This window comes from Quercus lobata, chromosome 12 (assembly GCF_001633185.2).
Source record: "Quercus lobata isolate SW786 chromosome 12, ValleyOak3.0 Primary Assembly, whole genome shotgun sequence".
Lineage (NCBI taxonomy): Eukaryota > Viridiplantae > Streptophyta > Magnoliopsida > Fagales > Fagaceae > Quercus > Quercus lobata.
In genome coordinates, this window is record NC_044915.1 from 39,452,085 (window position 1) to 39,471,540 (window position 19,456).

A 19,456-nucleotide genomic window follows, 5' to 3' on the forward strand; every position below is an offset into this window, starting at 1 on the left:
TTATCCAAGTCATGTTATGTAATAGAATAACATTAAATGATTCTGTAATTTCATAGGATAACATGTAATTAACAAACAAAGAAAATAAAATTAAAAAGATAAAAAATTAAAATATAACCAAATCATATCAACCTAAAGTAGAGTTAAACATAAAAATTCATCAATCTAAAGAATTAAACATCCACCAAAAGAAAAAAAAAATATATATATATATATATATAAAGAGAGAGAGAGAGAGAGAGAGAAAGAGAGAGAGAATTCACCTTTTTTTGTGTGAGCAAAATATAGATTGAATGGAATAGAAAATAACAAATTTTTATAGTAAAAAAATTGGGGAGAAAAAGAGTCATAATAAAAGGAAGATGAAGAGATGGAGAAATTGTAATTAGGTTAAGGTATAAAGTAGTGGGGAAATAAAAAGGTAAAAGTAAGTACATGTCAAAGAATATATAATTGTAAAGTGGCAAATTAATAAAGAAAAAAATAATTTATAAAGAGATAAAATATTGAAAATAGGTTGATGATGTGGCGCTGATGTGACTCAACAGAAATGTAGCAACATTAAACTCTACGCTTCAACTTTTAGATATATATATATATATATATATATAGATTTGTCATGGTACATTGAGAAATTATTCACTCCTAAGGGCTAAGGGAGAGTCTTCCCTCCTCTCAATGACTCGGTTACAAAACCAGGTTAACATCAGGTTGGGATTTAATAACTATGTATCAACCATTTCTTTGGAATATTTTTGTCTTATCTTACAGCTCCTTTCATTTGACAACAAAATACATACTTTTCAATTCTTGTTTATAAATAAAATAGTGAATGCACTCTGTAACTACATCACAACTTGGAAAAAATAAGAAGAAACCACAACATTGATGAAGTATGAGTCTTTAGTCTTCTTTCTCAAGAAGCTTGAATGGTGAATCTCATCCCAGTGTAGAATAGACCTGGAGAGACAACATACCAGCTCAAAGCCTAGAGTTCAAATTAATGTACCATCTTCCAACAACTGGCCTGCCGCATTCTCTTCCTCTTCATCAATCACCAAGTATGGATTCCTTTCAATCGGCTTAAAGTTATAGAAAATAAGCACATAAAAAGCCAAGCTGTACACTCTTCTGTGGCATCCCCAACCCATTCATATCTATAATTCAACCTTTCACCAATTGCCGGAACTGCAACCCTTGTAAAATACAAGTACCCCACCAAAACCATGTAGAATTGCTTGAACAGTTTTAGTTTTTCAAGATTCCTAGCTGCCTTGCCATCTGTTTTGGATGCTTCTCGTAAGCTTCTAATTGACCAGCTTATTGGGAAAAAAACGGCACAACAACAGACTAGATCAACTAGCAAGAGAGTGCGGTTCCATGTAATGTAAAGCATAAACCACTCTATCGTTGTTGGACCCTTTTCCTTCAGAATAACATAAGCAATATTCGCAACAACCTGTAATGGCATTACTATCATTAAAACCTTCTTCTCTCGGACTTGTAGGTGAGGTTTCAGGAAGCACCACCCTGTGCCTATAAGCACAATGACAGTAAAAAGCAGTACACTTTTGAATAACCCAAAAACATAAAATGCTATATCCCAACCATGAGGAGTGCCCGTTTTTCTCACGTACATATAGTCTTCAAAAGCAGATATCATTGAAAGCATCTTGAAGAGAAGTAATGCACCCATAATTGTATGGATTTTTTCAGTAATTGGTCTTTGTTTAATGCATGTGAAGACCCACATAACGAAAAAACTTGTATATATAAGAAATAAGAGAAAATAGAGGATTGGCAAATTGGTTTTGCCTGCAGAAAGGAACTCCTTTTCGCCATGTTTCAAATTGTACATCTCAGTGTGGACATACATTGATACTTCAAATTCTGGTTGGCAATTACAAAAACTCAGAATATATTCGTCGGGTTCATCAATGGCAGTGGAAACATTATATGCTGATGAGTTGGTGGTGAGCTTTTCAAATGTGGACAACACTTGCACATATTTGCTCGATAAAATGCATGAGTGTTTGTTGCGTATGGACTCCATTATAATTGGGAACAGAAATGAACTTTTGTAAATGTAAAATCCCATGGAATTTAGGTTTAGTTGTGCCTTGTGAGTCTTTGATTTCCATGAGATATCTTTTATTGAAATCAAGGCGTGACCATCTTTTAAGAATCCAAATCTCTGAAAGGCAAAAGATTTTCGGGAGTCATCAACAATGTGTTTTTCCTTGATGTCAGATATAGCAAAGGGAATGCTTGAAATTATTAGTAAAGCATACGAGACTTGAAGCATAGGATGATGGCTTAGAGGGAAAAAGTTGAAGATTTCCATAGAGTTAATACGGGACTGAAACTTCGAAATTGAAAAAATGGTATCCAAAGGTAGAGATCGAATAATCTTATATGTTGCTAAAGGTGGTTCAAACTGAAAACAATAATTTGCAGATTGCTGTGTTTGGTTGGATATGAATGGCTCATAAATGGTAACAGCAAAAGAGAAAAACGGTTTGCCAAAGATTTGGAAGAGACTGAACAAACTCATACATGTATCAATTCTATACTTATAGAGTTATAGTTCGAAAGGTTAATATTAGCAAACAAGTTTTTTGTTCTTTTCGCTAAATTTTCATGTGATTTTTTTTTAGGAGAAAACCATAAATTTCATAACTGGTATTAGTGATATCAAATGCATTTTGTAAATGATGCAATTTGTGGTTAGAATATGTTTCTAGTGCTTTTTACAAATGGTTATCTTCTATACGTCTTGAATGGCTTAAAGAAAACGTAGATGTAAGTAAATTTATTTATTATGGCACATTTGGTAGATTGTAATTATGATTACATAAAAATGAGGATAGGTATTACAAGGAACACAAGATAATGGAATGTTTAAATCAAATTGTTTAAATTGTAACATTAAAATAAAACTTAAGATATACTTTAAGAAATATCTTACTCATATAATTTTATTTCCTTAAAAATAATATTTTTAAATTTGAGAGAAAGAATATTTATTTTTAATGACTTTTTATTTTCATAATTGTTATATGCATATGAAAAGTTTTTTTATTTATAAATAGTATTTGTAAGGACCAGATTTAAGTCCCTAACCCAAAAGATGGATGAACTTAGGCTCAAATAGCCCAAAACAATGAATTTGTAGAGACTGGGATGGAAAACTGAGCTAAAATGAGTTGGACAACAAGTACAATGGGCTCAAATGAAAAGAACCTGAAGATAAATTGATTTAATCTAAAGAAGATCGTCCTCGGCACAATCCGAGAAGATGAATTCTTATATATTTCTCACAAGTTGATTACAAATTTGATTTCTGATTGCTACAATATTTCCCTCTTGATTTCTTGATCCCTCCCTCTTAGGATCTTCACTCTAATTTATACTATCTCTTCTTTCTCATCCTTACCCTACACGTGGACAGTAGATTGTTTTATGTTGATCCTTGTCCCATCAGCACCTTCTTGAAATCTTTGTGGGTAGCTGTAAGGCTGAAGAATACTATTCAGATATCACTTCCCCATTAATGCAGCCAGAGAGTTAGCTACAGAGCATTCAATGCGGTGGTAGCAGTTTTTCTTTTAGATATTTCTGAACTTCCATCCCTTTTGTACGTTTACGATGCAAGTCCTTATCAATGGAACTTCCTAGAAGGTCATCTTGAATGGTATGACATACCTTTAATTTATGCTTTGTTCATCCGAGGTGACATTCCTCCTCGGCATGCCTCCCCAACCTTTTCGTTTGTTACCTACCCACGGGACTTTGAGCTTAACACCCTCACTACTGTTTATTCGTCCTCGGATCAATCAACGTTCTCGACCAAGGCCTAAGGCCCAATATATAATTTTGGGCCTTTGTCCCTACAGTATTAATTTTAAAAATTAATACACATACTAAGAAATAGTTATTACGCCATTTTTAGAAATGAATAGTTATTCCTCATTTTAAAGAATAGCTATTCATAAGGAATGATTATTCCCTGTAATAAAAATATAACAAAACTACTAAATAGCTAAACCATATGAATAACTATTACATTAGAATATTTATAACAGTCTGCCAAACATACTTTTATATTAGGGGAAAAAATTACAAAACTTTAAAAATATAAGAAAAATGTAATTTTTTTTCAAAAGTTACCAACATTACGTGAGAATATAACATAATTTTCAATGAAGCAACTTTTCTTTTTACACGAACCTCTCCTCCCAAATCATCATAAGTGGACCAAATCGACTAAAGTGGAACAAAACAGATTGAATTGGACTGAATGGACCAAACTGGCAAAAATGGACCGAATTGGACTGAAATAAACCATTCTGTACCGAAATGGACCAAAGTTGACAAAAATGTACCAAAGTAGACCAAAGCTCGTTCCCTTTCACAACATCATTCCAAGTGGTCCTCAGTACTAGTGATAAACTCGTGGTGTTCTATTCCTTTGGCATGTCCCACTACCTCATTATACCGCTCTGGGATTTCATAATTTTCATGTTGTGTTTCTACTTTCAAGGACTCCTTTCTTCTCAAAAAAATAAATAAATAAATAACTTTCAAGGACTCCTTTCTCTTTCTCAAAATAAAAAAAAAAAATCTGCATTGATTTGGCACAAATGTATTCAATTGTAGCGCTTATTAGTAGTCATGCTTTTACGGAATCAATCCATTGCTGTGATTTTTTTTTTTTCTTTTGAATTTAAATTGTCATGTATTTAAATTTAATTGGAAAACCTAAAATACGTCATCTAAGAAATTATACATAAGTTTTGCCTTCTAATAAAAAGCCTCTACCCAACTCAATTTCGCTAAGTAGAGTTAATATTTTCATTATTTTGATGGGGAACGGGCTGGCTCTCCTGTGATTAGTGAGTACTGTCTTTTAGAGTAATTGCCTTCAAGCTTAAGAAGTCCAAATTTTTCTTTTCTTTTCTTTTCCAATGCTGTTTTGGATTTTGATTTTGATTTTTTTTTTTTTTACAAATCCTTTTTATTGCGCATGAAAGTTATGTTTTTATTTAAATTTCGCTTGGTCCTGTCATAGTACATTAGTACTATTGTCTATTCTCGCATAAAATTTGCTCAAAGGTTGGAAAAAGTTAAGTCTAAAGAGGTGAGGCATTTGAAAGAATAATATATTGAGAAGAATTAATAGCTCTTTCTCTTTAAAGATTTACTCTCTAATTCACACTTGGAATCAACAATGGATAGTCAATTGGAATAAGACTTCGAATTCATTAACATCTTGAATGGGCAAACGACCAAATACCACTTCAATCCTTATAAATGACATGGTTGTTACTTTAGAGAAAATCCCTCTGGAACATGAGCATGTAAACTCATTATCCAATAGGGAATAACTGACTTTTTAATGCTTCAATATGGCACCTATAATTTTATCAAATACACATATTAAAAACCATCACAACAACATCAAATTAAACTCAATCATTCAGATACAACGAACTACAATCAGAATAATAGAATGACATAGCAGGTTTCATACATCTAATGCTACACCAATGAGTAAGACAACACTAGAAAAATACATGATAACAAAAGCAACAGAATATCCTAAATCAACAAGAGTCCTACCTAATATCTAATAAGAAAAGAGCACAACTCGTGGGGTTAAAACCAACATGAGATTGAATCCTAGTTTGTCCTGAACAAAATAGCCAACAAGTTTATATTGGTGTCAGACAAATTTTGAGTGAGCCTAAATGCTGTAGCGTCCACCGAAAACAATCAAGCCACAACCAACATACAACAAGCGAACATGATCAACAAGAAACCTCACAGTTCAACTGGCTGGGGCCTTTAGATCCCTCTTCAGGCATAGAAGTCTTAATGTCAACAGCTGAATTCCTAAAGCCCTGAATGGGGTTAATAGAAGCTGAATTGTCTCCATGAAAGGCCGTAGAAGAAGTGAGAATAGGCTTTACTCCCCCATAGACTCCTCTTGTTTCTTCATCATAGCGAGGACTGGCAGGGATAGTTGATGTAGGTTCAATTCTTTGCTTCTTGGGCTTCTGCTCCTGCTGGTGCCCTGGTAGAAAACTGCCCACAACAACCTGATGCATTCAAACCGCTCAGAAGAATCCAAACACAATTAATTAAATAGTTAATGACGAAATCAAAATATTGTACACACGTGTGTGTGTGTATATAGACATGCACACATAAATTTAAAGCTGAACTTGGGGCATATAGGCATAACCACCAAGTATTCTTATGTAAGAGCGAAAGGTTATCTACGGAGGTTATTGTATGTCATCATTACTCTTCTACATGACTTACTTTACATCAAGACAAAAATAAAAATTTCTTATTTTAAATATATCATAAAAATAAAAAATAAAAAGAATTTACAGCTTGAAATCAACATCAATAACTAAATAACCTGTAATCTTCTTTCCTTGTCCTTTCATTTTTCTTCTAAAGGAAATAAATGTACCTGCACAGGGCCCGCAGCTACTAATAGACCAGCAAGTCCTCCTCCCACCACTCGACCATCTGGCCCAGCCAAAGAGACACTCATCCCACCAGATCTGCTTTTCGTTCCTCCACTGTCAGTAGGCATAAATGATCCACACAAGGAAAGTATCTCAAAACGACCCTGTAAAAACAACCAGAAAAGCTTAATGGTTTCTACAGAGTGATAATGCCACATCATATGAAAGGATAATACTCTAAAAGCACAAAATCGGCTTTTCTTGGCCATACGGTTGCATAACATTGAACCCATTAATCCTTCTCCCACCACAGGTGATCATCAGATCTCCAACATAAAAGGAGGAGAAATAGTGAAAAACCACTAGGCTACAAGGCTATTCATAAGTTAGCCAAGTTAATAGTAATATTGAAGGGGTCAGTTAATTTATTTATTCATGACTCACAGGGGAGCCAACCGTTGAACCCCCAAAGTAAACCAGGCCTGCAAGACACACTTATGGCCCTTGCATTAAAAGTAAGCCCAATAGATTATAAATCAGTGTCTTTTGAATGAATGCCAAACAAAATAAGGATCAACAGATAAACTATTTCAGATCATATTTGAAAAATATAAACCACAAGATTGGGATATTTTCAAAACCTTTCCAGAATACACTTTTTTGTTAATATGAAGAGTCAATTCATAACTTATTCCAAAATTTATTCCCTGAACCTGGAGAGAGAAACTGCACGGTCAAGATAATGAATATATTAACTTGATAATAATTACAAAAGCAGCATAGGTTTGGCTACTCTTTTTCCTCATATCCATATCAAAAAGAATATTTGTGAGATAGCAAAGCTAAAAGTAAGTTTTTAGACCAAACCAAGAAATAAATTTGAGCCCATGATGTGAATTAGACATCCTGGAGAGCATCCCCATGGTTGAATGATAAAAAAGGACAAGGGTAAGTGTGCCCAAAATGTTTAATTTGTAATTAATTTTTTGGAAATTCCAGTAAGGATAAGTATCTGTCTGAGAAGACCCAGCTTCTACACAGCCCTAAATGTAACTATCATGATCTTGTATGATTTAGGAGTACATTTCAAGTTGGTACTAGAGTAGTGGAGTATGGTGGTCTTGGGCTCGGCTTCAACTCTGTTTTACTTGGAATGAGACACAGTCAATGTGCCACACAGCCCCCAACTTTTGTATATGGTGGTCCACAGAACACATATCTGGTGGGTGCACAAATTGCACATGGCACACAAAAGACACTTCCAGATCACAATCTAAGTATTAAACAGTACAAAAGTCATGCCTAGTCAGCTTGTATATTCGATAGTGCGGTGCTCTGCACACACACAGTGGACCTTGCATTCTTAAATACAGCAATCAGGTAAAAAACATCCAGAAATTCAAGAACTAAAGCTGTTTTTTTATAGGTAAAAATTAAAGCTATGTCAATCTAATTTATTCAACACCAAAAGCATAGCATGCCACTAAAAATGGTGCATGCTATGGAGGTGCAAATAAAGATACTCATTGGTCCTGAAATTACTTAAAATGTCAATCATATGAAAATCATTTAGGAGGATATAGGACCACACCTCATATGTTAAAGTACCCCCAGAAGAAGTAGGTTGTCGAAGCGTAACATTTGAAATTGTACCATTTGCAGAAAGAATGCATATAGCTCGGGCTCCTTGTTGAGAGAAGGACATGACCTTCATTGTAACATCCTGCGAGAACAAATATCAGAAATGTAGAGAAGTACAACATACACTGTTCACTAAATATTTGGAAAGAACAGATGAAGTCACCCTCAACAACTATTTCAAATAGGGATGTCAGGTAACTGATTTCCTAAGCCAGAAGTCAGATTTTTTTCATAGTGTTAGCAATACTTCCTACATAAGATATATATCGCTCCATATAGGAGTAAAACAAGTCATGCCATTTATATGACCTCCCATTTCAAACGAGACCAATTGGCACAAAACAACAATCAGAACCACAATCCAACAAATCCCAAATGATGAAAATGAACAAATAAAAATTAGATACTTGCTGACCAAAACAACAATTCAATTTCACATATATTTAGCAGAGCATACCTCTCCAGCATTAACGGTGATCACGTGGGGTGTAAAATTTGCACCAACGGAGTATGCAATTCTTTCACCTACAATACAAAATTTAGCAAAAAAAATCAGTAAAACCATACTGGAACTCTCATTTTACTCAAAAAACTTAGATTTTAGCCCCTTAACCTGTATAATTATTCAAACATTAACAAAATCTTCAAAATAGCATTCCAACTAAACTACCTTTCCACACTCATTTTTCCAATTTGATTGACAACCAAAGGAGCTTCTCATTAAGTTATCACTGTTGAAGCCAGAAAAATGATAGTCTCAATTTAAGAAGCATAACGGAGGGAATATCTATGAAGATTTCCCAGTTCATCTCTATAAGGAAAGCCTGGAGAAAGGCTGCGCTAACTAATTGGATGAAATTAAGAATCCAAATCATAAATAAGCCCCGAACAAAAAATTAAATAAGAAAATGAAGACACAACCAACCAGGAACTTTTATGCTAGTGTTCAACTTGAATTGGTCTAGAGCCAAAATGAAATATAATTTGCACCTCTTTCATTCCTAATCATTCAGTCAGCTATAGTTAGTACTCTATATTTAGTAAAGAAAGATTATGAAATTGACCATCATTTGTCAAAGATTTTTGCATTCACAAAGAGTCCCCCCAAGTCTAGTACCTAGTTGAATACACAACAGGATTTGCCTTTATGATAGCTTCTAAAGAGATTCTAGTTTTTACAAGTTGTGCACGATTTAAATATCACGATATTAAAGAATTCAAAATAGTTTACTTAATTATCTGGGGTAAACTGGTCATTATAATTAAACAAGAGCTCTATACAATCATTGAACAGAGATCCATGACTTCTCTCATCCTACTGTTTCCACTGTTTTTCAATATGTTATGGGCTTTAAATCAATTTTAGGTTTAAAATTAAATTCAAGTTAGGACTTTAAATTAAAATTTCTAGTAGTTAGTTTTAGAAAGCATTGATGTTTCAATGTACGAGGCGGGAAAGTACATTAATTGTTTACAATTGAATTATAACCCAATCTTTGAGGTATGGGTGTCATGGAGAAAGTAACTTCATGATGAGTTGAATTTGTAGCTTTATCACAATTAACCAAAAATAAGTCTATCTGTTCAGCATCTTCCTCCCCTTAGTATGTACATGCCAATCCCATATCATTTCCCCCAATTTAATCTTTGCTCAAAATTTTCTTTATTTTTTTTGCCTTCTTATCTCAGACTAGTTAATGAGGCTTTCATACATCCTGCAATAAAGTAAGCGGGTTATTAAGAGTTAATTACTCAGCTAGGACCAGTTCAATCACAGTCACATCAGCTAACTAGTGGAATTTACCTATTGAACAACCTGGCACCTTCAATCATTCTCACTCTACTTCCTTCTAAGATTACGCTATCTTCCTGTCAAAAAAAAAAAAAAAAGGCAAGAACTACAATATTCTAGCCAGAAGAGAAAAAAACATTGACCCAAAAAAACCCCTTCCTTCTTACAATTACCATTAATTCCAGATCTAAAGGGGAATCTGAGATAAGGGTCCACTCCCACTCACCAAATCCAAAACATATCCTCTTAAATTCCACTGCAGAAATCGAACGCACACCAAATAACCAACAATGCACCGCAAAAACCAACCACTACCCACTAGCTCTTAACTTTACAAATTATCAACATTGCAACCATCAAACACTTTACAATTGTACCTTAAAATTGTACACACAACTCTGACTCATCTCAACCCAAGTAACCAATACCAACAGATCATGGTCCTAAATGTAACAGTTAAAAAAAAAAATAAAAAAAATAAAGCCTAACAGTGACTACAAATTTCAAGATTTTCAAAATCCAAAAATAGAAAGAAGAAAACAAAAAAGTTTATATAGCAAGAAGAACATGATCCATATTAATTCTTACCTGGGCTTTCATACTCAGACTTATGTGACTTCTTGACCGAGTCGACTGGCCGCCCTCTACCCCGTTTCCAGGCCGAAAACTCTCCGGTAAGAGGTATTGAAGATGAAATCGGCATCGGTGACAATGCTAGTGAGGCAGCCTTTGCCCCAGCCACAGCCCCAGCTCCAGCTCCAGCTTTAGCCCCATCAGGACCATACTTTCTAGGCCTACCCCTCTTCTTCTTCCCTTCTGTACTGGGCACCGCCACACTCACCGGTGAAGCAGCCACAATTGTGGGGGTCCCCGCTACTTGGGTCGGGTTTTCAGTTCTTGGAGCAACCCGGAACCCATCTGGGGCTTCCTCACCCTTCACTGCAACCCCAGAAGCAGAGCTCTCTTTCTCCTCCATAGATATATTCAAAATTTTATACAAGTAAAAGCCCCTAAGAAAAACCCTCCAAAGCTTAAAACCCTAAACCCTTTTAAAAACACTGAAGCCTACTCATCAAAGATTCAAACTTTTTCTAACTCAAAAAACCCAGAAACATGAAAACGGTTTCAAAAAGCTTGAAACTTTTTTCTGTTTAACCAAAACCCAGTTTGAGTTCAAATACAATAAAAGAAACCCAGAAAAAATGCAGTGGAAATGAAGCTTCTAAAACCCTCCCTCAACACCTAAAACCCTAATTCAAGTGCTGAACCATCAAAAGCTCAAAACTGCAAATTTCTACAGCTGGGTTTTGCTCTGTGTGAAACAACACAGTTCAGTGGCTGAAATTCTCCGCCATTGCAGGAAAATGCAGAGGAATTCAAAGGTGACACTGAATTACACCAAAAAAATTGCAAGAATTACAGGGTAAAAATCACAAATTCTTGGCATAGAAATTCATGAAAAGTGGTAATATGAATTAGGGTTTTGCAGGAAAAGGAGGAGAAATAAATAAAGTGGAAAAAATCGGAAAAATTAAAAAAATAAAAAAATAATTTACATATGTAATTAAATATTGTAAATTTGATTAATAATTAATATTTTAATTGCAATATTCAAAGTATACATTTTGGTTAATAAAATGGTTCACGTCCGTCTTGGAAATTCAATAAAGGTAATTTAATAAATGACAGAGATACTAAATTTGAATATTTAAAAAAAAAAATAATGTTAATGTGGGAAAAAAAAAAAAGCTTTAATTTTTTTTAATTTTTAAATAGGCATTTATTTATTTTAAAGCTTAAAAAAGAAATATTTCAAAGCTGTAAAGCTAACGTTAGAGCCATTGCATTTCTCCAACTACTGACAAGTTTCTTTGTCTTTTCAGTTAAATTAAAGTTTGACTACAAAAGAAAATTTTAACTTAAACTAAACGCCCCCTCATTTGGAGGAATCTACTGTTAATGCCACTGTAACTTCATGCTCTCTCTTTTTTTCTTTTCTTTTTTAATTTCTTTTTCTCAATCTCTATATAAGTAGCAAGCATGTTAATATTATAATTATATAGAACCTGTCCAACAGTGCCATCACCAGCAACTACCTTTCCTATTTAAAATATATAAATGAATAAATCACATTAGAGTACCAAAATCACTTCTTGATAGGAGTTCAAAAATAAAATTAATAAAAAAAAAGAGTTAAATATGTGCATGTGGATTTTGTGGGTTTTTTCTTTTTTCTTTTTAGTAAATTAAAGTAGTCATTTTAAAGTAGATTGGAAATTTTTATTTGCATGTTACACTGAGTATAAAATCAATGGAGTGAATTGAAGAATAAGAAAATTGATGAAATTTTTTTAGTTATAATTTAAAGTTCACCAAAGTGAAATTTAATTTTCTTTAAAAACAAAAAACAAAGAAAAAATTGCTTAAAAAAAAAAATTCCATCAATGACTGTTCCCACTCGCCCAAATAAGACATTTTTATTTTATTTTTGCATTACTCTAAGGTCTCTTCATCTTTTGGGATTGACCAACACTTTTTTATGTTTTAAAAATGAATGGGATTGGCCAATTCTTACCAACTGAACTAGAGCTGAAGTAAATTCGTGCTAGCTAGTTGTGAAACTTCTTAAACCAACAAATCTTTAATTAATTGAAGCCTTTCAAATTTCACTATTTTTGTTTATATATTTTTATAGGTTGCAGTATCTGCAAAGAGAGAGAAAAAAAAATCATATTTTTTTCTATTTGGGTTACCTAGAAAGTTTAATTAATTATTATTTTGCCTATTTCTTTACAATAAATTGAGAAGTGTAACTCAAAGAAAGTATTTTTATAAAATAAACAAAAAAGTACAAATTTGACCAGGAACAATATTTTGTTAAAAATTTGAAAATACCTCTTGTACGTTTATACAACTAGGAAAAATGAATTTTCCATGTTACTTTCTATTCTATAGGTTAAATTCTCCTTGAACACAAATTTCAGGAAGGAAATTCTATACAAACCAGACTGCTCTAAAATGAATTTTCCTCGAATTTTAATTTTTTTTTTTACCCAAAATAATTAACAGGAGGAGATATTGTCCTGAAAGCATGAACAAACGATATTGCAACTTAAGCACACCAGTGGGAGAGAAAACTAAACAGGGACAAGTTCACATCATATTCCACATTTAAGTAAGTACTCGTAGCAAATGTATAATACAAATCAGAAAAGCCAATTATAATTGACTTAGCCATCACAAAGACCAAAAAGAATAATAGTGAAGAGAATGGCTAAAACAACAAATTAAATCCAAATCCACCTAGAGCTTTATCATACTTGTACCATCATCGACTTTACATGTGTTTTGGAAAGCACAAAACCAGCTCTAATTTCCTCGAATGAATATTCAATCTCTTCAGGAAGGTCTTCAACTACCTTGGTGCCAAAAGAGACCGGTGGAGGAGCCGGAGTCATAGCTGTCTGCATTGGGATTGACACTGTTAAAGGCGTTGCAGGGACAGGAATCGGCATTGCCTTTGGAGTTTTATTCTCATCATCTGCCATAGAAGTAGTAGCAGTCTTGGTGGGGGTAGTAAATTGCATATTGTTAGTTGAAAGCGTTTTCTGCAACGTCGTCTCACCATGTGTCAAGTTCATATCATCTGACAAATTTGTTGTGTTGTTGGCTTTTGACGATGTTGTGGAAGAGATGGGTGAGAATGGTATCCGCACCATAGGTGACTCTACTTCACGAACACTTGCATTACTACCAAATGAGTGCTTTTTTACAGGGAGACCAGCAACATCCAAGCCTCTCCTACCTACATAAACAACGGAAAACTCAAGACAAACACTAAATGGTACAAACATTCATAATGTGTTTCTCAAAGGTACCACAGAACACACCAAAGAATTACCAGAACAATTAACACTAATGTGGAATCATGCCTAAATCATCCATTTAATTCATAAACACCCTTACCCATGTTAGCCATCAAGACTCGAGTAATTCTACAACTCAGCAATGTCCGAGCCTATCGTAAAAGTGTGCATTTGTACCTCAAATTAAAGTATAAAACCTACCAGCAGATAAAACTGAGATGCCATCATCTTGAGGATACATTAGCTCATTTGGGTGTACTCGGTCACTCTTCCTAATGGGACGTGAGTGAGGAGTAGCTTTTGTAGAGTGAAGTGGATCATGTTTGGGAGTATGATGCACTGCTCCTCCAACTGAGAGTCTTCTACTGCTTGCACCTCCAGTTGACATCCTAGGAGCTTTTTTTACGCTATGGGTTTTCGAAGGGCTTGGTTTTGACCCATAAAGTGCCTCTTGTTCTGCTATCAGCTGTCCTTGGAGCTTCTTCTGGTCCTGAAATAGAAACATAATTTGTGAACACAACAGGGCACATTTTCCAGATAAAAGTACCAAATTCTGGGTCAATAAGAGTTATATATATAATTAAGGCATTTGATTGGGAGATGTAACAGATTCATACCCGCTGCCTACGGCGTTCTTGCTCTTTCTCTTGCCGTAGTAAAGTGTACTCTTCTAGCATAGATAAGAGACGGATCTATACAACAGCAAATAACAGGGAAATTTTCAAATAAATTTTTATGAAGCAATTAAGTGAAAACATAGAATATATATATATATATTCAAGTGGGACCAACTACTTAAAGACTTAACCTTTAGAGATCTAGGGTAAGTACTTACACCATCATATGTGAACTCAACACCTCTCTCCTTCTCCCATGCCATGGTTTTTGAGGCCAGTGCTTCAACCATTGCTGTATGCAAACCAAGACAGATGAAAATTGAAGTTAGCAGCAAACAAAGTTGGGGGAAAGGGAAGTGGAGGAGAAGCAAAGGCACAAAAAGGATGCTGAACAAGAAAACTTAATAAAAATATTACACTGAGAGAGTAGAATGATTGTAACTATTATAAGATATTTCAAAGTTTTCCTTTTGCTTCTACTTATGCAAACTAAAAAAATACAAGAATCATCACTTTATACCAAAATTGGCCAAATTTCTGAACCCAGTTTTAGATAAAGTGTATGCTTAAATAGTTATGGACTCATGACTCAGCTTCGTCCTGTCATGTTTGAATATTTTAGGGAATCCTATACACAATTCAGGCTGCAAACCAACATGATGCAGTATACCTGGAAGTTTATTAACCAAAGCACGAGCTTTCTCAGCTCGCTTGAGCGTAAGATGAGCACCTCTTCCAGCATTGTATCGGTTCTCATCCTAAACCACCAAAACATGACAATTAAGCAAAGGGATGTAGATAGAAAGAAATAAATCATGAATAAAGATATGATAAAAACACTTAACCCTATTATATTCTTCAAGCCAACTCTCCTCATCACATGCACCCAACCATTTCTCTACCCTTTCAAGTATTTCTTTCCTGCTGAAAGCTTCCTCTTTAACCCTGCCAATCTGAAGCTCAATTTGCTCAAGTACAAAAGCAGGATCCACAGCTCCTGCATCAGTACAGATGATACAGACATTCAAGAATCTCAAAGTATAGGTAGTATCAGTGTGACATAACTAACTATCAGCAAGACAAATACCAGACTCTATAGCTTCAATAGCATATTCCATTGAGCAATCTACTTCTGGAACCATGTGTGTCTTTCTACAAATCTCGTCCAGCTCTGACCTCTTCTTCAGAACAAGCTCTTTCATTTTGCTTGACTTCAACTCTTCTAACCGGGATACTTCTGCCTCAACCTGCATGACACATTTTACTTGTCATAAAACAAATCCACTTCTACAAACAGACAAAATAATAAAAATACATATGATCAAAATAAAATTTATATGCATAACTCACATAATTAATGAAGTCCACAGAAAGAGTGTTTGGTTCAGTTACTTCATGTTCTGAAGCAGCTATATTACAGGTAACATTCTGAAACATCTGCTGTTCTTCAATTGGTGTATCCATCAGATTCCAGAGCTCCAACATGGTAGATGCAAGATCTTGAAGCTGCCAAAGCATATAGTATAACCACACTCAATCAAAGAAAAAGAAATATTTAAATAAGGCTGAAAAAAAATTTGAACCATTATTTACCCTCTGCATTCTCTGTAGTTTAACCTCTCGCAATTTTTGTATCACAACAGCCAACTGCTCAATCTTATCATTACTTATATTCTTGGAACCTTCAGAATCACCTAAACTGGGATGAACTTCATTTACTATCTGCTTGAAATCCAGACCAAGCACTGAGCAAAGGGAGTTCACAGTACACAGGTGGTCCTGAACCAGCCTAAGGCGATCACTCTACGGGAGAAGAGAGAGGATCAAGTATAACCAGTAAGCAAAGAGCACTGAGCATTGAAATGATAGGCAACAAAATTCAAAGAAACGAGAATGAGAAAAGAATTAAGAAATTAATTCAACCTTCTCTTTTTGAAGATCATGCAGTTGTCTGTGCAATTCTTCAAGCTTTCTCAAGGACAAATCATTTTCATCTACAACTATCTTAGATGACATGTATTCTGTGGATCCATGGATCTCATTTGAGATCTCCTGTATTTGCTGTAGGACATCTAGGAATTGATTTCTTCTGTCTGATTTCCTCTTCCTCATCTCCTCCACTTGTGGAAGAATTCTTCTGAGCTCTTCCTTCAAGCTTCCAGCATTCTGATCAGACTGGGGAAAAAAAAAAAGGGGTGGCATTGTGTAAATTGCACTGTTTTAAAAACTCCCAACTTTGAAGGAAGAGAAAGGAAACTTCAAATTTCCTAGGCAATAAAAATTCATATCTTGTAAAGTATTCTCTACCCATGCTGTACTATACTAATACTAAGCAATTATTTGCACATTATTCTTTCAAAGTTTCTTATTTGGTACAAATAATTAAATCACATTCTAACCTATCAAGCCCAATTAGTAACTTCAAACTTTCTCATAATTTTTAAAGAATGTAATTTAGCCAATGCTAATTGTTTCACCTTTTGGATAGTCTAGGTTAAACAAATTCAAAGTTTAAAATAAGCAATTAAATACTAGTATAGTCATTCACAAAATAGTCAAGCCAGAATAAATCATGTACTCATCATTTCTAACCTGCCTAATATGTACTGGTCGCTCCCCCATTGCAGAACAAATGGCAGCCAAGTCTGCTTCAGAATCAGCTATTGCCTGTCGTAGCTGAGCTCTAGACCGATTTGCCACATCTACCTTTCTCCTGTATACTTCTAAACATTCTTGTTCAAGCTCAAGTAGCATCTTATCCCTATCAGTATCAGACTCCCCAACTTCATCCCAAATGATCTGAGTTTAAAAATAAATCAGAAAGAAATCATTTTCAGCTAACAATACATTCAAGACTATTTCAAACTGCTTTTGTAACAGAAGGGGAAAAGATATAAAAAATAAAAAAAACAAAAAATTGCTGCGCATTAAAAATTCAAAAAGAACCTGAAGTTCATATAGAAGGGATCCACATGTTGTTTCCACTTGCATAAGTGGATCAGCTTGAGGATTAGACATATTGAAGCAACTGCAACTGCCAAAAAAAATTTCTCAATAAACATAACAAAGAAATTGGAAAAGTATAGTTTCAAATTAACTATAAAAGATATATCATGGTCAACATTGCAACAGAGATTTGCAATTTATCCAACATTTAGTCACCACTTTTCTCCTCCATCTCTCAATTAAAAATACAAAAGAAAAAGAAGGAATGTACAAATTCATGGATGTTTCTGAAAGCAAAAGAAAAAGTTTCTTCACTACATTAAAACATGGCAAACAGTTTTACCCATTGAAATGGTAATCCAGAAACAATAACGGTTGTCACTTAACAGTGAAATGTATTCATTGCATACTCTTCATACAGAGTGCAACATGAAAGTCAACTTATTCATTTTCTCTCATATACACTACATCAAAGTAAGGCATAATGATAATCCAACTGTCTGCCTTGCCGCCAGACACCCCATCAAAGCCGGGTTTATTCAGTATCTCTTAAATTCAAAGCCCATCACTACTATGCAAAAGTAATCTCAGCATTTTGACCAACACCCTTCTTAATTTCACATTATGTAGACAGACTGAGCATCTAGTTGAAAAACCCAAATCCTTCAAATGACATTCTTAAGAGTTATGACATACTCTTTAGAAAACTTGGAAGATTTTAAAAAGCAAAGCAATTGATTACAAACACAAAGATATTTACCAAACAAAAAAGTCATACACCACATACAATCACCAAAATTACTTAACGATTCCCAATTTCCTTAAACCCTAATTCAAATCTCAATTACTCAGAAATCACACGCTAAATCACAACTTCTTCTTCTTCTTCCTTCTACAAAATTGATATCCAGAAACAATACAAATCAAGCTCAACCCAACAAAATTGAAGCCAAAAAATACGATTCAAAATCGAAAGATAGAAACGAACCATAGGACATTCCGTTTACTCGATGAAGAAAGCTGAGGTGAGAAAGATAAACAAAAACAAAAACAAAACAAAATGTGTTCGAAAAAAAAAACAACAAAGCAGATAGGTTTTCCACTCGCCTCTATTAGTATTATTATATCTAAAAATAGAAAACAAAATTAGGGTAACAGGTAAGTAGTATATTGGTGTGCGCTATTAGTTTCCGCATCCTAAGCAAAGAGAAAACTACCTAAATTTAGACAGACGTACTCGATTTTCTCGGTAACCAAACAGAGATTATAAGAAGCTGCAAAAAAAAAAAAAAAGAACAAAAGAACAAGATCTGGAAACAAACCTGAACAAGGAAGAACAATACTATTTTCCTAGAAAAGTTGAAGCGGTTTCTTGAGAGGGAAAAAATGTGTGTTGGGATTTGAGATTTGAAATTTGGAGTTTGAAGATGGAATTAGAAAGTGTTATTTTTTAGAGAGAGAAAGAGAAAGCGATAGAGAGAGAGAGAGAGAGAGAGAAATAGCCGTTTGAAAGAGAAAAAGGCAAAAAGGGACCGTTGAAGAAGAGCGTTTGTTTGATTTTGGTATTTGGTTTTGTGTTGTGTTGTTTTATTTTTTTTTTAATGATGTTTATGTACATTTATGTACCGGTGGCCCTGTGGAGATTTTGAAGATTCTGAGGATGTTTTTGAATTTCAAAAATCTCGAGAGGGCGAGTGTGAGTGTGTGAGAGGTGAGAGACTTAAAAAAAAAAAATCGTCTGTTACGGTTGCAGAGTTTGGCACAGCTGGTGTGGCTAATGTGGTTTTGACACGTCAGCAATGAAGCGGAGATTGTGTGGGGGACCTATTTGCGGTTTGTAAAATCAGATGGTGTTTTTGACTGGTTGAGAGTGTGTGTGAGCGTGGTAGGCAAGATCCTAGTTCATAGGTTTCGTCTGCTTTGTGGTGGTGAATTAATTTTCTCATTCAAACTTCATCTATCTTCGGTAGCTAAAAAAGTTCATTTATTGCCACACAAATTTTTTTTTTTTTTTTTTTGGTTGCTAATTTGTCACGGTCACTTTAATTGTGACTTTGTGGGTTTGAAACTTTGGATAGTCTTATCTGTTTTAAAATGAGTGAAAATCTGATA

At 34.4% G+C, this 19,456-nt stretch overlaps 3 protein-coding genes across 4 annotated transcripts; all 3 read right to left on the bottom strand.

The window, feature by feature from the left end:
* Positions 1 to 937: 937 nt before the first annotated feature.
* On the bottom strand, positions 938 to 2,554 carry LOC115970643 (protein CANDIDATE G-PROTEIN COUPLED RECEPTOR 7-like). Its single transcript, XM_031090239.1, has 2 exons — positions 1,121 to 2,554; positions 938 to 1,082 (listed from the first exon to the last, which is right to left on the bottom strand). The coding sequence occupies exons 1-2, from the start codon at positions 2,552 to 2,554 to the stop codon at positions 996 to 998; spliced, it is 1,521 nt and encodes a 506-aa protein (XP_030946099.1). The 3' UTR covers positions 938 to 995.
* Positions 2,555 to 5,439: 2,885 nt separating this feature from the next.
* On the bottom strand, positions 5,440 to 11,460 carry LOC115971893 (AT-hook motif nuclear-localized protein 6-like). The gene is made up of 5 exons (XM_031091995.1): positions 10,504 to 11,460; positions 8,581 to 8,648; positions 8,074 to 8,205; positions 6,485 to 6,646; positions 5,440 to 6,101 (listed from the first exon to the last, which is right to left on the bottom strand). Exons 1-5 carry the CDS (start codon positions 10,889 to 10,891, stop codon positions 5,811 to 5,813), a joined length of 1,041 nt encoding a protein of 346 aa, XP_030947855.1. The 5' UTR covers positions 10,892 to 11,460; the 3' UTR covers positions 5,440 to 5,810.
* A 1,587-nt stretch (positions 11,461 to 13,047) lies between these two features.
* LOC115972298 (65-kDa microtubule-associated protein 3) lies at positions 13,048 to 19,020 on the bottom strand. 2 transcript variants are annotated; one of them, XM_031092525.1, is made up of 13 exons: positions 18,667 to 19,020; positions 17,345 to 17,426; positions 16,991 to 17,197; positions 16,322 to 16,573; positions 15,992 to 16,201; positions 15,749 to 15,904; positions 15,486 to 15,645; positions 15,244 to 15,395; positions 15,069 to 15,156; positions 14,617 to 14,690; positions 14,399 to 14,473; positions 13,983 to 14,271; positions 13,048 to 13,720 (listed from the first exon to the last, which is right to left on the bottom strand). In XM_031092525.1, the coding sequence occupies exons 2-13, from the start codon at positions 17,414 to 17,416 to the stop codon at positions 13,230 to 13,232; spliced, it is 2,226 nt and encodes a 741-aa protein (XP_030948385.1). In that variant the 5' UTR covers positions 17,417 to 17,426; positions 18,667 to 19,020; the 3' UTR covers positions 13,048 to 13,229. The 2 variants fall into 2 exon arrangements, with proteins under 2 accessions (XP_030948385.1, XP_030948384.1); XM_031092524.1 differs by having other exon boundaries at positions 17,345 to 17,432; positions 18,667 to 19,019.
* Between the last annotated feature and the right edge of the window lie 436 nt (positions 19,021 to 19,456).